This window comes from Leucoraja erinacea, chromosome 3, assembly GCF_028641065.1.
Source record: "Leucoraja erinacea ecotype New England chromosome 3, Leri_hhj_1, whole genome shotgun sequence".
NCBI classification, from domain to species: domain Eukaryota; kingdom Metazoa; phylum Chordata; class Chondrichthyes; order Rajiformes; family Rajidae; genus Leucoraja; species Leucoraja erinaceus.
Genome location: NC_073379.1, coordinates 1,244,420 through 1,265,976, shown reverse-complemented (window position 1 = coordinate 1,265,976; position 21,557 = coordinate 1,244,420). Strand labels below are relative to the sequence as shown.

The following is a 21,557-nucleotide window of genomic DNA, read 5'->3' as shown; positions in this document are numbered from 1 at the left end:
ACACTGGCTGGGCCGGGGCCGGGGCCTGCAGGGGAGCTTCGGCGTTGGGGCCGCGATCGGCGCCACTGTTTCTGTCTCTCTGTCTCAGGGCCTCGCTTCTCCCTGTACACGCACAAGCCTTCGACCAGCAGGCCAAACACCGAACCAGCAGCGGCTCGAATCATATTAACGGGGTTACAGCCTTTCCGTGCCGAGTCCTCCTCATCCCGGGCAGGATTAATCTCTGGGAGGGAAGGGAAGGGAAGGAGGGAGTGAGGGAGGGAGGGAGGCGGGACGTGTGTGTGTGCGAGAGAGCAGCTGCAGCAGGCCACTGCCCGCGGGATATTTCTTTCGGCAGCAAAGGGAGCACGATGCCGGTTGGAGTTTGCTGATGTTTCACCCGGTCACTCCCTGACCAACAACGTGTGGACCCCGGTAATCGGCGATTTCAGGTAACCTATTCTCAATCAGCAAAACTCCCAAGCCCTGCCCGTTAGCATCCCGGCTGATCCTCTTCCCCTCCCAACCCAACCTCTTGCGTATAACTAACTCCAACACTTTTGTGTTTCACTCCAACACTCACCGTCCTGCTTTACCCGGGCCCCGTCTCGCCCTGTGGTTACTTTTTCTTCATTCTTGTTAGCGACACCTTTCCGTCTCAGTGTCTTGGGCCATCCTAGACGTTCCTGGCACCCATTCCTCCTCAAAGATAGGAAAAGGATTTGGAGAGAAATGGGTCAGACCCAGGCAAGTGGAACAAGCTGGTTAACGCAACTCGGTCAACATTGACAAACTCCACGACTCTCTGTACTGCCCAACTCATTACCCTTGTCAGTCTGGCCCTCATCCACTTCTTGGTTTTAAACAACAATGAGATGGCAGCAAAGAAACAAAAACAATTGGTCAATTCTGTTGTTCAGAATAAATTTTGGTATTAGATAAGTATTGTCACGTGTACTAAGATACTGTGGAGAAACTTTGTTTTTTGTATTATCTAGGTAGGTTATACCACAGCACAGAACACAAAGTGCTGGGGGAACTTGGCAAGCCAGGCAGTACATGACAGCCGACCTTTCTTCAGACCCTCAGACGAAGGGAAAGATCTGAAATATTGTCTATACGTGTCCTAGATGCTGCCTGACCCGTTGCCTTCCTCCTGCATTTGTGTTTAGTTCAAGATTCCAGCATTTAGTGTCTCTTGTGTCTCCAGATTATACTGTACAAGAGTGCATAGATAAGTACCAGAGGTAGTATAACAGAAAGAGAAACAGAAAGGAAACGGTGTGTAGAACATAGTGTTACAGCTACAGAGAATGTGCAGATTTTTTTTTTTAGTTCCAGGGCCTCAACAAGGTAGGTTGGAAGTTTTGAAAGCATATGAGAGATCCGTTCAAGAGTCTGATAATAGCAGGAAAGAATCCATTTCAGAATCTGGTAGTACGTGCTTTCAAACTTTTGTGTCTTCTGCCCCGCAGGATTGGGGTGTGAATGGACGTTGGTTATGTTGACTGCTTCCTGAGGTGGAGTACAGTGCAGTTGGAGTCTATTGGGGAGACAGTGGATGCAGATTTGTGAGATAGACTGAGCTGCATCCGCAAGTCTCCAATTTCTTTAGGTTGGTGCACTGACACCTGAACTATCTGGCTACTTCATGTTCTCCGTCTCATCATTGCTATCTACATGGGCCAGGAAGTCAAGGAACCAGTTGCACAGAGAGGTACTGACACCTAGGTCTACTAGTTTGGAGATGAGTTTGGTTGAAATTATAGAAAACATAGAAAAATGGGTGCGGAAGTAGACCATTTGGCCCTTTGAACCAGCACTGCCATTTAATATGATTATGGCTGATCATCTAAAATCAGTACCCCGTTCCTGCTTTTTCCCCATATCCTTGATTCCTTTAGCCCGAAGAGCTAAATCTAACTTGAAAACATCCAGTGAATTGGCCTCCACTGCCTTCTGTGGTAGGGAATTCCACAGATTCACAAATCTCTCGGTGAAAAAGATTTTCCTCACCTCAGTCCTAATTGGCCTTATTCTTAAACTGTGACCCCCTGGCTCTGGACTCCCCCAACGTCGGGAACATTTTTCCTGCATGTAGCCTGTGATGTGCAATGAACGCAGAGCTAAAGTCAATAAATGGGAGTCTGACATTGGCATCCTTGTGTAAGAAGGAACTGCAGATGCTGGGTTTAAACCGAAGATAGACATAAAAAGCTGGAGCAACTCAGCAGGACAGGCAGCATCTCTGGAGAGAAGGAATGGGTGACGTTTTTGGGTGGAGACCCTTGTTCAGACTGGTTAGGGATAAGGGAAACGAGTTATTAACGTGATTCAGGGATTGTGTTGCGGTGGTGAAGTGCAGTGAATCTAGGCTGTGTGGGAGGCTGGAGTTAATGTGCACGATTACCAGCCTTTTGAAGCACTTCACGATGGAGGTTGGCAGGTAGTCAATGAGGCAAATATTACCATGCTTTTCTTTGGCACTAGTGATACAAATCTTCTTAAAGCAGATGGGAATTACAAATTGTACTACAAAGACCACTTGGTGTTATTGCTATTTTCTAAAAATATTTGAAGTATTAGGTTTATCAAAGATCAGCTTAGAATATATTTACAGGGGGCTTCAGATGTTGGAATCTGGTGCAAAATACTGATTGGGTCAAGCAACAATTGTGGAAGCAAAGGTTTGGCCAACTCGATTATTAAGGGTGTCATGGGTTATCGGGAGAAGAGGAGAATGGGGTTGAGAGGGAAATGATTGAATGACAGAGTAGACTTGATGGGTCAAATGACCTAATTCTGTTTGCATGACATGAACTATCTGCTTACATGACTTATGAACTATCTTCTGTCTCCAGGGTGATAAATGGAAACGGATAAGGCAGATGAAGCTGGTCAAGAAAGGGGAGGGGAGAATGGTAGTCAGAGACTGGAAGGTGAGAAGTAGAAACAGATAAGTGAGGGATCAATCTAGGTTAAGGAGTGGATAGATTTGCCATACCAGTGCAGTAGGAATATTAACTTTTTGAACCATAGTTTCATTGAACCATATAACTAAATCTTGACATCCATAAATATTTGCTTGGAGGGAAACCTCTGAACTATAAAAATGCCAACATTTATTTTGGTGATTATGCAATTTGGAACAGTTTGAGATTATGTAAGAGAATTCTTAACATTTAACCCATTTCAGATTGTTGAATGTGCTTCCTCCTCTTAAAGAATGTAGATAGAAAAAGAATGATGGTAATAGTACTGCCTGTGCAGCTGTACAAGGTAATCAGAATATTTTCTGATAAATGTATCTCAAAGGTTAGAGGTGCCAACGTTGGCTGGATGTTGCCACCCTGTTGAAAAAAAAAACCACACACTTTACAGTGGAGGTACAAGGAACTGCAGATACTAAAATCTTGAGCGAAACACAAAGTGCTGGAGAAACTCAGTGGGTCAGGCAGCATCAGTGGAGGAAATGGGCAGGCGAGGTTTTGGGTCAGTCCCCTTCTTCAGACTGATTATAGTAGAGGAAAGAAAGCTGGAAAAGAGAGGTGGGGGGAAGGTCAACGGCCAGCAAATGATAGGGGGTTACAGACGAGAAGGATTTGATTGGCAGTTGGGTGGAATAAGTAATCAAGGATAGAAAAAAAGAGAGGGTGTTAGAAAAGGACAAAAGAGAAATGGAATGAAGCAGTTTACAGAGCTAGGGGGATGCAACTCAAAATTAATTGTGGCCAAATGATAGAAGGTTAGTGTAGTTTAGAGATACAGCACAGAAACTGGCCCTTCGGCCCACCGAGTCCTCATTCGACCAGCTATCCCCACACACCAACATTATCTTACACACACTAGGGACAATTTACAATTTTACCGAAACTAATTAACCTACAAACCTGTACGTCTTTGGAGTGCGGGAGGAAACCGGAGCACTCAGAGAAAACTCACGCAGGTCACGGGGAGAATGTACAAACTGTGTAGACAGCCAAGGTTAGGATCGAACCCAGGTCAATGGCGCTGTAAGACAGCAACTCTACCGCTGCTCCACCTTGCCTTTATTAATCCATAGAATATAGAACAGTACTGTAATGAACAACAACAGGGCCCTTTTGCCTTCAATGTTCCGAATATGATGCCAAGACTTATTTTTATCTACCTGCACACAATCCATATCCCTCTATTCCCTGCATATCCATGTCCTTATCTGAATGCCACTGTTATATCTGCCTCCACCTCCACCTCTGGCAGGGCAATCCAGGCACTTACCACCCTTTTGGTTTAAATAAAAAAGTTGTTCTGCGCATCATCTTTAAAATGGACCCCTCACACCTTAAATTAATCCAGTCATCCATTTTTCTTCACAGACGCAATAAAGTTTTGGAGGTTTTATTCTATGACTCCTTGGTGTCTGAAGGATGCTATCAATGCTGTACCGCACAAATAAATTTCACATAACTACATGCATCATTTTATAAATTGATAATTTCCTATGGAAAATAAATAATTGACCTCTGTGGAATTAAATACGACTTTTAAGTTTCCAAACTTCAATAGAAATGGTCCTTTTCCAAATATTTGAGATACACAGAATTTTAGGTCAATATGTGCGTATAATTACTGAATAGATCGGCAGCTACATGTTTTTTATGTGGCAACTTGCGCCTTTCAATGAGCTTTCAAATGTTTGAAGTGGATTTGTGCCAGGCATTTTATGTAATTTCACTTCAACGAAGACACTCATTCAGAAATGGAAAAAAAGGAAATGTTGGAAGTACGGGGCAAGCCAGGTAACATCTGTGAACCAAAAAGTAGAGTTAGCTTTTCAGGTCAGCGACTTCCATCCTGCTTGGGGAAAGAAATAGAAGCTGGGAGATTTTTTGAGGGCCTTTATGTTTCCTGTCATGGGATAGAACAAGAGGGCATTGTACTACTGTCTGGTTCGTCTGGCTGTATGTCCTAAATGCCCTATTTCTTTTCTGCAGAGCCTCTGTATCTATGAAACTTCAAACAGATGTTATGTATTTTTTAAGAGATCTATTTTTCCTCTTGAATGAACTACAATTCAAATTCTAGAACAGAAATAAAAGACATTACAGTAAATCTGCCATCTGACAACACACAATCCCCGGGTTATGTTCCTGAGAATTGTCCGTAAGCCAATTTCTCTGCAAGTCATAAACATCTGCTTTCTAAAGTTACCCATATTGTCTCCCTCTGCATACACTTGCTATAATTCTTTCAGTACATTGAATAAGCATCTTGACATTACCCATAATTAAAGTAATGCAATATAGACTTAAAAATGTGTCTAAAGTTAGATTTCTGTAAGACAGGTCATTCATAACCCGGGGACCCCCTCTATTTGAAAATCTGGTTATGTAAAGTAACATGATGTGGGTAGTTTTAATTTAAAAAAAACTCAGATGTTTCTGACCTGCAGAAAAATCTGCTCTCAGCCAATTCTCAGGAACTTAAACTCGAGGACTGTCTATAGTCATCTAGCTCCTGCACTTCCCCTCTCATCATGAGGGGTTGGGGTGCTGGTTCCTGTGCTTCACCTGTTCCCCAAGTACCCCCAACATTCATGGAGAGGCTCCGTCCCCTCCATCGCATGGTCCTGGTGGCTGTGCTCTCCACTCACCAGTTTCGCTGGAAAATGTATTCTACTATGTAACATTTGCTTAAAGTCAATTAAATGTATGTTCATATGTTAATAGGATGATCTGCTAGCTTGGCCCTTCCAAAGTTCTGACTTTGCAAGATGATTAGATTTTTGCCATATTATAATGTAGTATCTAAGACTTTGGGGCAAAATATTGTGCAGTCAGTGATGTGTTTCTGATATGTAGGAAATAGAGCAACATCCCACAAACAGCAAACATAATTTGATAAGTCACTAGATCAGGGGTTCCCAACCTTTTTTGTCCTGTTTACCCCAGGCAACTTTAATAGCACATAACAATGTTATCTCACTTATTTATGAACAACTAATGTTGAACAGATACTGGTGTACCTGTACCAGAACAAAACACAATTAGTCAATGAGAAAATATGTGTACAAATCCAGAATCAACAAATTTACCCCAGGTTGGGAACCCTTGCACTAGATTATCTCTTCCAGATTATCTATTTTTATTTGAAAGCATTTCATCTCTGAGAGAGTGGCAGGAAAATAAATAAAATGTATCAGCTGAGAAATGGCATCTCTGACAATGCAATATTCCCTCAGTGCTGATCTAAAGTGTCAGCTGAGAGTTTTGTACTTAAGTATTGAGAGAACAACATCATCCCTCATTCACAAGATACTGTATGGACTTTGCTATGAAATCAGCACTGCACAGTTTTTCAGTGTTACATGTTGTCCAAACCATGTCACATTCTCCTGGTATGTTTACATTAACCTCTGTTTCCTTAGGTATTCTGAAACCTGAGCTTGCAATTCATCTAAAACAAGAAGTTTGGGACAGATTGTGAAAAGTAACAGCCTTGGCAACAATCTCTCTGGGACTCCACTGTTTCAATGCGTTGGTCTGGAACATTTAAGTTATTTAACGGAGACAGCAAAAATGCAAGCGTGTTGCGTCACAGAAGTAGAAACCTGGGATGGTAGCTGAGCGACTTCATGTTGAGACCAGGTATGAGAATGTTCTTTGGTATGTAAAGTATGATGTCTGCCTTACTTGATGGGTGGACAGATTTAGGTACATCTTAGAATAATGAGAGGACATGTGGTTATTCAGGCAATCCTGCTTTTAAAATTTCTTAATTACTGATCTTTTAGCAATCATATTAATTTATCTTGGCGATTGCCACATTTAAACAATTCACCGATTATTTAGAATAGTTTGGTTGAACTGTACTTATGAGCACCTCTTTCCACCTGGTCTCCTTAATGGTCTGTCATTAGGTGGTTTGGTGAGGATGATAGTACTGTGAAATATGCTCACTACTTTTCATTGTAAAGAAAAAAGGTTTAAGTTGCTTCCTGCATGCATACTAAAGAACATATCTATAAATTATACATGTCTGTTTGGTTTATGTTTGACCACATAAAGATGGTGCAAGCACCGAGAGAATGAAATATTTGCTGAGTTTATATCTGAAATGTCACTGAATAAATGGTCATGACAAGTCCATTTTCTTCATTCTCACAGAGGCGAGGAGGCTCAGTACATGAGTTGATAAATACTCAAAATGGACAGCTACTTTAAATCAGCAGTTTGTGACCTGGACAAACTACTTGATGAATTTGAACAAAATCCAGGTTTGTTGGAATATTTTCTTCAGGACGAAATTTTTTTTTCCTCCCTATTCTATATTCTAGACATCCTTATTGCTTTGTATTTCATATTAGCTTTAATAAATATGAAAATTGAAGTAACTGTTTTCCTTTTAACTATACAATTGTTAGACTAACCACATTAGATATGTGTGAGTAAGTTTATCCGTTTGTTCTTAAATGCACAGCAGTTAACCTATATTAAGTAATCTTCTTCCCCTCTAAGTGATTATTCACATAATGAATCTGCTGATTTAGCTATTGAATTTAATTTGTCACCTAAGAAAGGGTGTATTGCCTATAATGAAGACTATAGACATATTTGGAGATTGTATTTTAAGTACAACTGTGAAAACCAGTAACATTTAATTATTTTTGATTGGGGTAATAGGAAGGAACCTTGCAAAATAAACACACTATTTAAAAATGGGAAAAAAAACAAACTCTTGAAAACCTGTGCCTTTCCATCTGGCAACAATGGTCATTGGATGAATAACTTAGTTTCAGCTTGTCACTTTGATTTGCTTTTGATTTAACTGCTTAACTAGCTTCTGACTTTTTTTTAATATTGCAGAACAGCTGGTACCCCCTGCAGAGGTTAAGAGTTCAAGTCTCCTGTTATATGCATTTTCACATGATAAATTGTAACTGCTTTGATAACTAGGGGAGACCAATATTCTGCAGTGTCTTTTGTTCTAAATCCTGAACAATTGAGCTATTTTGTTTCAGTGTAGTTCAGCCTACAGGAAGTTGCCAATTAATGGCAGGGTTCAGTTCCTGAGAGTTGTTTGTAATCTGTAAGTTATAAATCACCAAAAACAGGGCGGCATGGTGGCGCAGCTGTAGAGTTGCTGCCTTACAGTGCTAGAGACCTGGGTTCGATCCTGGCTATGGGTGCTGTCTGAATGGAGTTTTTATGTTCTCCCTGTGACCACATGCGTTTTCTCCGGGTGCTCTGGTTTCATCTCGCACTCTAAAGACTTATAGGTTTGTCTATTAATTGGCTTTGGTAATAATTGTAAAATTGTCCCTGGTGCGTAGGATACTGTTAGTGTATGGGGTGATTGCTGGTTAGCGCAGACTCGGTGGGCCAAAGGGCCAGTTTCTGTGCTGTATTTCTAAAAGTAAAAGCCTAAAATCTAAAAACAGTGTGTGGAAGTGGATCTCAGAAAGCAAGTGTGGGAAAAGCAGGAGTAAGCCAACCTCCTTGACTCAGTGAATGAGCAAATGAGTTTGTTCAGAACTTCCAGTTCTGCCCGGCTCTAGTCAGTCCCAGATTGTTGTGGCTGGGTAGCGGGGTAGGGTGGAAGGAGGCATGTAGAAATGCCCTGTTCACAAGTTATTGGAACAGAATTAGGCCATTCGGCTCATTGAATCTTCTCTGCCATTCAGTCATGGCTGATCTCTGCCTCCTAATCCCTATCTATGCCTTTCATTGGAGGCCCAATGCTGTCAAGCACTCATTATATGCTAACCCATTCATTCCTGGAATCATTTTTGTAAACCTCCTCTGGACTCTCTCCAGATGCAGAAGGATGTTTCCTCAGATATAGGACCCAAATTTGCTCACAGTACTCCAAATGCAGCCTGACCAACGCCTTATAGAACCTCAGCAAGTGCCTCAGCTGTTCCTTGCAAGTCACCCAAACGGTCGTCCATATGTATGGGGTGTCTGTATATTCTCCACTACATTTCCTTTCTTGTTTTGCACTACCTGCTATACTCATGGATGGTATGATTATATAATTTGCCTAGATAGCACAAAAACAATGTTTTTCACTTTCTTGGTACACATATCAATAATAAATCAATATCAGTATGTCCGGTAAGCATAACTTCGCAAGGACTTGGATCTCTGTACTCTTACAGTACACTTTGTAATACATATTTTATAGAATTTCCTACTGTTAATTTTGAATTTCATAAAAAAATGTGTTGTTTGACATCAAGCATTTTCTCTGTTTAGATGAAAACAATTTTTGCAACGCTCCTGTAGGAGGGCCCATAAGTTCAGACTATCCATCTCATCATTCAAAATCAAAGTATTCAGCAGAATTGCCTGAAGCTCAGACTGCAGTCAACACATTCTCATTTGATGCATCTTATAATCTGGCTGGGGCTGATTCATTGTTGCCATGTAACATTGACGCTAAAGAAACTGTAGGCCAATCTCAAAGAACTCTAACTGGACTGGATTTATTATCCACTGTTGATAACAGATCATCTGGTGATACGGAACAGTTTAGTAACAGCAGAGGGAGTAGGCCGGTCTGTGACTTAATTAGTGACACTGAGAGCGTGACTCATGAAACAAATGATCACGAAGATGAACTTGAAATCAAATCTATTGAAGACCAGGTCAATGGCTCCTTGTTAATTGATTTTAATCAGTCTTCTCCACCAGTTCCTCATGTTGGAGAAATACAATGCTCAGGAGAAGGGAGTTTTGGAATCACAAGCTTGTTGGAGCTGGATATTTCTTTTCACAATAGTACAGAAAATGAACTGCAGAAACTGCAGAATACAGAACATTTCAATGAGGGAATAAAGACGCATGAACATTCAATCCAGCGTGAGAATTCTGATGAGTTCAAAGATGAATCCCAAAAGGAAGATGCAACACTTAATGAATTATCCAAGTGTGAACAAAGAGAAGAGTTATCGGTTGTTTCACAGCCAACCAAAGAAATCGGTTCGGCAATTGAAGAACCAATTGGATACAATGATTGCAAAATAAAGGAACCATCTGAGAATGTGAATTTGTCTATGTATACAGATTTGCGTGGTGTGAGAACTGTGACTCCTTGTGATTTAGGAGATGTTGAAAGTGGATTGGAAGTTGAAAAGGAATTTTTAAAAGTCAGATATACATGCAATGCCTCATCAACAAAATATGCTAACAAGGAAGAACGTCAAAATAATTCTACCAACTCTTTTTTGAATTCACTTCCTGGAGCAGACTCTGCAATAAACTCGGTAGATTCAGAACAGGATTCAGAGTCCAGACCACCTCAAATAGAATGTAATGAAGCTGTATACTGTGACTTGACCGAGTGCTCAGTTGTGAATTCTGATAAGTTGGACTCCGAAACACAGAATCAACTGTCTCTTGTGGTTGATGCCGATCAGAATTTGGGACATAATAGTAATATCTCTTTAAGGGAACATGCATGTTCTGGAGATGAAGGAAATATTGATCGAAAGCATAATAATTATCCAAATGCAGAATGGATGCAACGGAAGAAACCTGTAATAGTGTCAAACAGTTTTGCAGAATCTATGGATAAACCATTTGAAGAGATACAGAATAATGTAAGTGACACAGAGACAGTTTTGACGTGTAAAGAGTTTGGAGCTGAGTTTACCTTTGATGACGACATTCATAAAGATGGATATGACATAAATGATGTTTCAGTTAGTGATGCTGAGCTTGATGCATTCTTAATGGAGCAAAATGTTCACTGTAGTTTAAAAGAATCTGGTATAGACCGGTCGGGTAATAGTTTTTCAGACTTTGGTGCAGGCCAAATTGATCTGCTCAAGACACATGATTTTCCGAATCTTCCCAAAGCTGCTGTCGCTGCTGATGTAAGAATTGATCCTCGGGAGGAAGAAACTCCAGAATTGGTTGATCATGCAAAAGAATCTTTGATAATAAATATTCAAAGCACTCCATCCACAGAGGAAAATGCTTCAGTCAGCCATCCTGTAAATGATGTACAGTTTGAGACCACTCATAAACCAATCCGAACCAAAGACAGTCAATCAGTATTCTCCACTGAAACTAATCAGGTAGTTAACAATACCCTTACTAATCAAATTAGCTTTGGAGGGGCTAGACCTAAACTCCTTAATTCTCAAGCAAAAGTTATACCAAAACAAGATCAGAATAATCTAGTAGACAATCTTGCGGTTGTTGGTGGCAGTTTAGATCAATGTGCAGTGGATATTGATACAAAAGGAACTGTTTCTGAAACTGACCAAGGTGCATCCATTTCAAGCCCAACTTATAATTATGTTCGTGGTACAGAAGAAGGGCTGCAAGTGCTTGGACCATCATACGATTCTATTGTGGGCGATGATTATATTGGAAATGCAGAGGAAAATACATGTGCTGATGAACAGTTGATCACAGAAACAGCTGTGCTTGGACAGAACCACCCGCAGTGGATACCAGATTCTGAAGCTCCGAACTGTGCTCATTGCCTGGTTAAGTTTAAGTTCACCAAGAGGAGACATCATTGCAGAGCATGCGGAAAAGTGAGTACTCTATTGCATTTTACTTAAAATAAGAATAGGCTGTTCAGCCCGCAAAGTCAACACGATTGTGGATTATCACAGACACCATTTGCTTTCTCTTTCCTCCTATTCCTGCTTTCTTTTGATATCTAAAGATCTATTAGCTTCATGTTTAGAATGACCAAGTATCTAGAGCCCTGCAGGACAGAGAATTTGAGAGGTTCACCACCTCTGAAGAAATTTCTCCTTATCTCATTCCTAAGCGGTTGGTCCCTTAATGTGGGACTGTGAGCCCTAGTTTTAGACTCTAGCAAGATGAAGTATTCTCGTTATCCTGTAAAACCTTCTAACATTTTACTTCAACAAGATCTATTATTTTTCTGAACTCTAGAGAATAGATCCTCTCCCCTTGCGAGTCAAACCAGCCTTCCCAGGAGCAGTTTGGTGATCCTTCGGCTTCATCACTTGGGTAAGGACCACAATTGTTGGTATAACTACAAGTGTGGTCTAACAAAGGCCCTATGTTAATTGAGTCAGAACCGGACAGCATGGAAACTGGACCCAAAGTCCAAATTATCGATGCTGACAAAATTGGTACTTCTGGGCGAAACCAATGTGATTCCATGCCACATCTTATTCCAAATCCCTATTGTAGTAAGACATCTTTATTCCTGTGCTCATTTTCTTGCAATAAGAACATATTATTTGTTTTCATTATTATCCACTATATCTCCATGTTAGTTCTTTGTGTCTTATATAGTTCAAGTCCTTTTGAATACTAATATTTCCCAACATCTCGCCATTTAAAAAATGTATCTAATTTTGTGGCCAATTCAAAACTTCCCTATATTGTAACATGTTTGTGCCACCATACAGCTTGTCTACAGCGTTTCAATTAGTATTTTTATGAAATATATGTTTTTATTGTCCATTAAAAGGATATTGGACTTTAAAAAAAAAAAAATCTTGTCACGTTTATTTTCTCAAAATTAATAGTTCTCCTACGCCATTTTTCATAAACACTGTCTTTTCAAATTTCATATTTAGATTTGTACACATTTTTTGCCTGATATTGTGTATTTTTGCAATAAGGTTTACATCTTCACTCCAATGTATTTTCTCCGACCATAGTGATTATGATATAAATATTGACTTTGAGCTATTGTGTTTCCATTGTTTGTCTTAAAAGGAAACCAACAAATGTAATTTCATTTGAACTGTGCTATATATTAGCAGTACATCTAATAAGGTCTCTCCTTTAGGTTTTCTGTGCTGCCTGTTGTAATCAAAAGAGTAAACTTCAATACCTAGAAAACAAAGAAGCTCGAGTTTGTGTTAACTGTTATATTACCATACAGAAAGGTAAGTAATTTTTCGGTGTAGGTTTGGCCTAATTTTAATATATTGTCATGTAATTAAACATAGTTATCTGTTATTTTTTTTTATTAGATAATTTTCCTTTAATAGAATAGGTTATTTTGTGAGGGTGAAAACAAAACGAAAGCTCCTCTTTTAAAAAAAAAACCTCAATGGGGAATAGAGAGAAAAAAATATCACCTTGAGCAGCATCAGAAGATTTAAAACACCAATTTAGCTGACACATTCCTTTTCTTGATTTGAGTGCCACTCCTTTTCATGTTAGTCATGGTTAATCATGGATGTGTTGGTAGGATATCAAAAGTGTTGGACATTTGACGCACATCAAATGTACCTTCCTTAAAACATTTTTCATAATTGATTTAATCAAGGCAGCATATTACTGAGCCATGTCACCAAGCATGAAATTCAAATTCTGATTTGTCTTGTTACTGGATATTCACTTCAGTGTCACTTTGAACATTTATTTATTTATGAAGAAGAGGGATAATCTGATATGGGTCCTCTTCCTGAAGACCAATGCTTTTTAAAAATACTCATGTAGACAAGAGATGAATACAAGTTGACGATGAAGATGGAAAAATAGATTGTTGATTCAATAAACGGGGGCATTTGTAATAAATGACTAAATGCATTGTGTACTGACTGGTGATACACAAAGTGCTGGAGTAACTCTGGGTCGGGCAGCATCTCTGAAGAACAAGGATGGAAGTCATTCCACAAAACGTCACCCATCCTTTTCCTCCAGAGATAATGCCTGATCAATTGAGTTACACCAGCACTTTGTGGCTATCCTCGGTATAAACCGGCATCTGCAGTTCCTTTCTACACATCGTGTACTGACTGATACCTGGATATTGAATTCATCTTTTGCAACAGTAATGTCTTCAGCAGGAGGGAAAATACAGTTGATTGGAAAACAAACATTATAATGACCTGAAATCTACATATGCAAACACAGCAAAACACTCAGGGTGGTCCTTGTTTATACCTTGGAACTGGATTCGGCATCTGGAGTTGGCATGAGCAGCTGAACACCTAATTCCAAATATTGGTGCCAGTAATTCCTTGCTCCCGGAGGGAGTGCAGCTTTGACACTTCTCCAGCATAGTCTTCAAAGAGTAGTGATCCTGAAAAGAATTGTGTTTTTGAATATTCTTGCTTTTAAAAGAAAATCAAAACTGGTACTACTAATTACACGTCACATTATGAAATTTTAATAATGTAATTTCTAGTTAACTTGTTTGAAAAAGTTAATAAGTTCCAGGAGCAGAATAAGGCCATTTGGCCCATCAAGTCACTCTGCCATTCAATCATGATTGATCTATCTTTCCCTCTCAACCCTAGTCTCCTGCCTTTCCCCATAACTCCTGTCGCCCATACTAATTCTATGTGATGAGCTTTTGACTGCACTGGGCCTACAGTGCCCTCCATAATGTTTGGGACAAAGACCCACCATTTATTTATTTGCCTCTATACTCTGCAATTTGAGATTTGTAATAGTGATTGTGCACATTGTCAGATTTTAATAAAAGACATTTTTATACATTTTGGTTTCACCATGTAGAAATTACAGCAGTGTTTATATGTAATCCCCCCATTTCAGGGCACCATAATGTTTGGGACACAGCAATGTCATGTAAAGGAAACTAGTCATGTTTATTATTTTGTTGCATATCCTTTGCATGCAATGACTGCTTGAAGTCTGCGATTCATGGACATCACCAGTTGCTGGGTGTCTTCTCTGGTGATGCTCTGCCAGGCCTGTATTGCAGCCATCTTTATGCTTATGCTTGATTTTGGGGCTAGTCCCCTTCAGTTTTTTCTTCAGCATATAAAAGGCATGCTCAATTGGGTTCAGATCAGGTGATTGACTTGGCCACTCAAGAAATTACCATTTTTTAGCTTTGAAAAACTCCTTTGTTGCTTTAGCAGTATGTTTGGGATCATTGTCTTACTGTAGAATGAACCGCCGGCCAATGAGTTTTGAGCAAAGATACTAGAGCGGAGCAAGATAGTCCACTCGACAAAAAAGCCGTAGTAGATCATGGGTAATCTTTAGCGTCATTTCCGTAACCGGCTTCCGCCTCCTCTCTAGTATCTTTGCTTTGGTCATGGCGTCTTCATATATATATTATTTTACCAAATACCACACAAATCATCTTTTTTTTTTGTCAGCTGCAGGTGATCATTTTGATATTCTTGCATAGTCTTCCTTATTAACTTTGAACATACAAAATATTGCCATTAGGAAGGAGCTCCAGAAAATTATGTACCCACTCAATTCACCCCCCCCCCCCACTTCCCTCGGACATGGAGTGATTGCCGCCACCCCCCTTTTTTTGTTAAATGGGTGTGTGTCTGTCTGTCTCTGTCTGTCTCTGTCTGTCCCACGAGCGAACAGACGGACAGAAGCAAGCATCATAGAGCGGAATAGGTGAATATTCCGCTCGAGGCCCTTCTTCAGACTGAGTCAGGGTAAAGAGGAACAAGAGATATAGACAGTACTAAGGACAAATGAATGGTAGATATGCCTATATCTCCCGTTTCCCTTGACTGTCAGCCTGAAGAAGGGTCTCGACCCAAAATGTCACCTATGCCGCTCTATGATCTTTGCTTTTGTCCGTTTATCCACACATTTGCTCGCTCTTGGTGCCGGCACTTCTCCCTTCAGACTCCGCCAAACAAGCACACACAACACAGCATGTCTGGCAGCTGGGTGCGGGCCGAGACCAGGGGCAGGGCAAAGGATGACATCAAACGGGTCATGGCAGCTATTGAAAAAGTCGACCCGAAATTACACCTATTCCTTTTCTCCAGAGATGCTGCCTGATCTGGGGAGCTGCCCCAGCTCCCCAGACTCAGCAGTCCAGCCTGAAGGGTTCTCCATCCACCGTATGGACCATACCCTGGCATCTGGGAAAGGGAGAGGAGGGGGCGTCTGCCTCATGGTCAACTCTGCGTGGTGCTCTGACGTTGCAGTCCTGTCCAACTCCTGTTCGCCACACCTGGAACATCTGGCAGTGAAGTGCCGCCCCATCTACCTCCCAAGAGAATTCACCTCCATTATCCTGACCGCGTCTACATCCCACCCCAAGCAGACGTCCGTCTGGCACTGGAGGAGCTGCACGCCGTGGTCAACAAACACCAGACGTCTTACCCCGAGGCATTTACCACCATTGCTGGGGACTTCAATAAGGCAAACCTAAAGAAATCACTCCCTAACTTCCACCAACATGTCTCCTGCTGCACCAGAGGACCCAACACCCTCGACCACTGCTACACCACCATCAAGAATGCCTATCTTTCTATCCCTCGCCCTCACTTCGGTAAATCCGACCATACCGCGGTGCTGCTTCTTCCTGCCTACAGGCAGCAATTGAAGAGCGCACCCCCAGAGGTGAGGACAGTACAGAGCTGGTCGGGGGGGGGCAGAAGAACAACTCCAGGACTGTTTGGAGTCTGTAGACTGGGCAATGTTCAAGGACTCGGCAACTGACTTGAACGAATACGCCACAGTCGTTACAGACTTCGTAAAGAAATGTGTGGAGGACTGCATCCCTACAAAAACCTTCCGAGTGTTTCCAAATCAGAAACCTTGGATGAACTTTCAGATCCGCACTCTTCTGAAGTCCAGACACAGGGCATTCACGTCCGATGATACAGTGGTCTACATGAAGTCCAGATACGACCTTGGTAAGGCCATCAAAAAGGCCAAAAGGGACTTCTGCTCCAAACTGGAGGATGAGACAGATGTTCGGCAGCTGTGGCAGGGCCTGAATGCAATCACCTCCTACAAGGCGAAACCAGGAGGCAGCTCGAATGTCGGCGAAACATCACTCTCTGACGAGCTCAATGCGTTTTACGCACGCTTTGATAGGGAGAATACTGATGTGCCTTCCCGATCCCCCATTCGCTGTGATAGCATTTCAGTCTCAGTCACAGAGGACGACGTCAGAAAATCCTTCAAAGGGGTGAACCCCCGAAAAGCGCCTGTACCTGATGGTATATGCGGTCGTGAAAACCTAAAAACCTGTGCGGACCAACTGGCTGGAGTTTTTACGGATATTTTCAACCTCTCACTTCTGAGGTCTGAGGTCCACACCTGCTTTAAAAGGGCATCAATTATACCAGTGTCCAAGAAGAGTAAGGTGACGTGCCTCAATGACTATCGACCAGTGGCACTAACGCCGGTGGTGATGAAGTGCTTTGAGAGGTTGATCATGGAGCAAATCACCTCCTACCTCGACAAAAACCTGGACCCACTGCAGTTCGCTTACCGCCACAACAGATCAACGTTGGATGCGATCTCGCTGACCCTCCACTCCGCTCTGGACCACTTGGACAACAAAAACACGTATGTCAGGCTGTTAATCATCGATTACAGCTCGGCATTTAACACAATCATCCCCTCCAAGCTGGTTACCAAACTCGCAGAACTGGGTCCCTGCGCATCCCTCTGCAATTGGATCCTCGACTTCCTCATTCACAGACCACAGTCTGTTCGTATTGGTGGAAATGTGTCAGCCTCGATAACAATCAGCACGGGAGCACCTCAAGGCTGCGTGCTCAGCCCCCTGCTGTACTCACTCTATACTCATGACTGCGTAGCCAGTCACAGTGCGAGCTCCATCATCAAGTTCGTTGACGACACCACTGTTGTGGGACGTATCACTGATGGGGATGAGTCAGAGTACAGAAGAGAGATCGAGCAACTGTCCATATGGTGCCAGCGCAATAACCTGGCCCTCAACACCAGCAAAACCAATGAACTGATTGTGGACTTTGGAAGGAGTAGGAGGGGGACCCACAGCCCCATTTATATGGTTGAAAGCGTCAAGAGCGTCAAATTTCTGGGCGTGCACATCTCCGAAGATCTTTCCTGGTCCGAGAACACTAATGCAATTATCAAGAAAGCTCATCAGCACCTCTACTTCCTGAGAAGATTACGGAGAGTCGGTTTGTCAAGGAAGACTCTCTCTAACTTCTACAGGTGCACAGTAGAGAGCATGCTGACTGGATGCATCGTGGCTTGGTTCGGCAATTTGAGCGCCCTGGAGAGGAAAATACTACAAAAAGTAGTAAACACTGCCCAGTCCATCATCGGCTCTGACCTTCCTTCCATCGAGGGGATTTATCGCAGTCGCTGCCTCAAAAGGCTGGCAGTATCATCAAAGACCCACACCATCCTGGCCACACACTCATCTCCCTGCTACCTTCAGGTAGAAGGTACAGGAGCCTGAAGACTGCAACAACCAGGTTCAGGAATAGCTACTTCTCCACAGCCATCAGGCTATTAAACCTGGCTCGGACAAAACTCTGATTATTAATAACCCATTTTCTGTTATTTGCACTTCATCAGTTTATTTATTCATGTGTATATATTTATATTATGGTATATGGACACATTTATCTGTTTTGCAGTAAATGCCTACTATGTTCTGTGTGCTGAAGCAAAGCAAGAATTTCATTGTCCTATGCAGGGACACATGACAATAAATTCACTTGACTTGACTTGATCCACTGATTTACTCCAGCCCTTTGTGTCTATGTCTTTGGTTTAAACCAGCATCTGCTGTTGCTCCCTGTTCAAGGTATGTGCCGTTTTAACTGAACACATAACTGAAGTCGGGTCAGGTCAAAGGTAGACAAAAGTGCTGTAGAAACTCAGCGGGTGCAGCAGCATCTATTGACCAGGGAGTTACGGAGGGAGCGGTCTTTACGGAAAGCAGGCAGGGAGCGAGATGGGAAGATGCGGTTGGGTCGGTCAAAGATAGGGTCGGGTTTACCGAAATGGCGGAAGTTGAGCTCCGTTGTGTACTACACGTCAGTCCATTGGATTTTGCAGGAGTGGTCTATCTTACTCTGCTCTAGTATCTTTGGTTTTGAGGCATTTGTTTGAACTTGAGCAGATAGGATGTGTCTATACACATGGATTCATTATGCTACTACCATCTGCAGTTGTATCCTCTCCCTCTCCCTCTCCCTCTCCCTCTCCCTCCCCTCTCCCTCTCTCCCATTCTCCTCTCCCTCTCCCTCTCCTCCCTCTCCCTCTCCCTCTCCCTCTCCCTCTCCCTCTCCCTCTCCCTCTCCCTCTCCCCCCTCCTCCTCCCCACCCCCCTCGATTAGTACGGGTGCCAGAGGTTATGGGGAGAATGGGGTTAGGAAGGAGAGATAGATGTGCTACTCCTGTGCCATGATCATATGATGTGTGGATTTTGTTTGCTAAGATATTATTCTTTGGATTATACATAATTTTTTTTATTACTACACCTGCTGCCTTAATCTTGTGAATTTCCATCTTCATTTTGCACTCTGTAAACAGGTTTAAATCTTTTTTAGTTTGCCGTGTTTATTTTTTTAAATATATAATTGACCGCAAAATCTGTTGCTGGATGCTGAGAATTCCCTATACCAGCTGGCTTTGGGAAAGGAGGTATTCATGCCAAAGGGATTCTAGATGTTTATGGAGAGCGTTCTTGTTGGTGAATGCCGATGACTGCAAAATCTAGGCAATGTCTAGGCATAGTCCCAAACCAAACTTGCAGTAGGTACGCTCTTCGTCACCTAACATTAGGACAAGCATCAGAGGAACCTACCAGTTGATTATGACTTTGAAAGCACTCTTACAAAAATGCCCGGCAGCTGATATCAAGTTAAAAGTAGTATGTTCAACACAAAACTTTGCAAAGAACATTATATTTAATTTTCAGTTTCCCATGTGAATGGCATGATCAGCTTTTGGCTTAATTTTCCAACATTTTCCAATGTTCTATGTGTTCATTGGGTCAATTCCTGTGGACTGGAGGGTAGCCAATGTTATCCCACTTTTTAAGAAAGGAGGGAAGGAGAAAACGGGGAATTATAGACCAGTTAGCCGTACATCGGTAGTGGGGAAGATGCTTGAGTCGATTATTAAAGATGTAATAGCAGTGCATTTAGAAAGCAGTGACGGGATTGGTCAAAGTCAGCATGGATTTATGAAGGGGAAATCATGCTTAACTAATCTTCTGGAATTTTTTGACAATGTAACAAGTAGAATGGATAAGGGAGAGTCAGTGGATGTGGATTTTCAAAAAGCCTTTGACAAGGTTCCACACAAGAGTACTTAAGGAAGTAGCCGCAGAAATAGTGGATGCGTTAGTGATAATTTTTCAAAACTCTTTAGATTCTGTAGTTCCTGAGGACTGGAGGGTAGCTAATGTAACCCAACTTTTTAAAAAGGGAGGGAGAGAGAAAACGGGGAATTACAGACCAGTTAGTCTATCGGTAGTGGGGAAAATTCTGGAGTCAGTTATTAAAGATGGGATAGCAGCACATTTGGAAAGTGGTGAGTTCATTGGACAAAGTCAGCATGGATTTATGAAAGGTAAATCATGTCTGACGAATCTTATAGAATTTTTCGAGGATGTAACTAGTAGAGTGGATAAGGGAGAACCAGTGGATATGTTTTATCTGGACTTTCAGAAGGCTTTCGACAAGGTCCCACATAAGAGATTAGCATACAAACTTAAAGCACATGGTATTGGGGGTTCAGTATTAATGTGGATAGAGAACTGGCTGGCAGACAGGAAGCAAAGAGTAGGAGTAAACGGGTCCTTTTCAGAATGGCAGGCAGTGACTAGTGGGGTACCGCAAGGCTCAGTGCTGGGACCCCAGCTATTTACAATATATATTAATGATCTGGATGAGGGAATTGAATGTAACATCTCCAAGTTTGCGGATGACACGAAGCTGGGGGGCAGTGTTAGCTGTGAGGAGGATGCTAGGAGGCTGCAAGGTGACTTGGATAGGTTGGGTGAGTGGGCAAAGGCATGGCAGATGCAGTATAATGTGGATAAATGTGAGGTTTGGTGGCAAAAACAGGAAAGTAGACTATTATCTGAATGGTGGCTTATTAGGAAAAGGGGAGATGCAACGAGACCTGGGTGTCATGGTACACCAGTCATTGAAAGTAGGAATGCAGGTGCAGCAAGCAGTGAAGAAAGCAAATGGCATGTTAGCATTCATAGCAAAAGGATTTGAGTATAAGAGCAGGGAGGTCCTACTGCAGTTGTACAGGGTCTTGGTGAGACCACACCTGGAGTATTGCGTACAGTTTTGGTCTCCTAATCTGAGGAAAGACATTCTTGCCATAGAGGGAGTACAGAGAAGGTTCACCAGACTGATTCCTGGGATGGCAGGACTTTCATATGAGGAAAGACTGGATAGACTCGGCTTGTACACGTTGGAATTCAGAAGACTGAGGGGGGATATAATAGAAACTTACAAAATTCGTAAGGGGTTGGACAGGCTAGATGCAGGAAGATTATTCCCGATGTTGGGGAAGTCCAGAACTAGGGGGCCACAGTTTAAGGATAAGAGGGAAGACTTATAGGACCAAGATGAGGAAATCATTTTTACACAGAGAGTGGTGAATCTGTGGAATTCTCTGCCACAGAAAGTAGTTGAGGCCAGTTCATTGGCTATATTTAAGAGGGAGTTAGATGTGGCCCTTGTGGCTAAAGGGATCAGGGGGTATGGAGAGAAGGCAGGGATGGGATACTGAGTTGGATGATCAGCCATGATCATATCAAATGGCGGTGCAGGCTCGAAGGGCCGAATGGCCTACTCCTTGCACCTATTTTCTATGTTTCTATGTAAGAGGTTAGTGTGCCAAATTAGAGCACATGATATTGGGCGTAGGGTA

General features: G+C 42.1%; 1 protein-coding gene across 3 annotated transcripts in view; it reads left to right on the top strand.

Annotated features, from left to right (window-relative positions):
• The window catches only part of LOC129694468 (zinc finger FYVE domain-containing protein 16-like), a 62,210-nt gene continuing 40,653 nt past the window's right edge, over positions 1-21,557 (top strand). For all 3 annotated transcript variants that reach the window (XM_055631200.1, XM_055631193.1, XM_055631188.1), the window contains exons 1-5: positions 1-431; positions 6,389-6,608; positions 7,128-7,237; positions 9,219-11,512; positions 12,754-12,853. In XM_055631200.1, the coding sequence (XP_055487175.1) occupies positions 7,168-7,237; positions 9,219-11,512; positions 12,754-12,853 (2,464 nt within the window). In that variant the 5' untranslated portion in view covers positions 1-431; positions 6,389-6,608; positions 7,128-7,167. The remainder of the gene's footprint in view (positions 432-6,388; positions 6,609-7,127; positions 7,238-9,218; positions 11,513-12,753; positions 12,854-21,557) is intronic.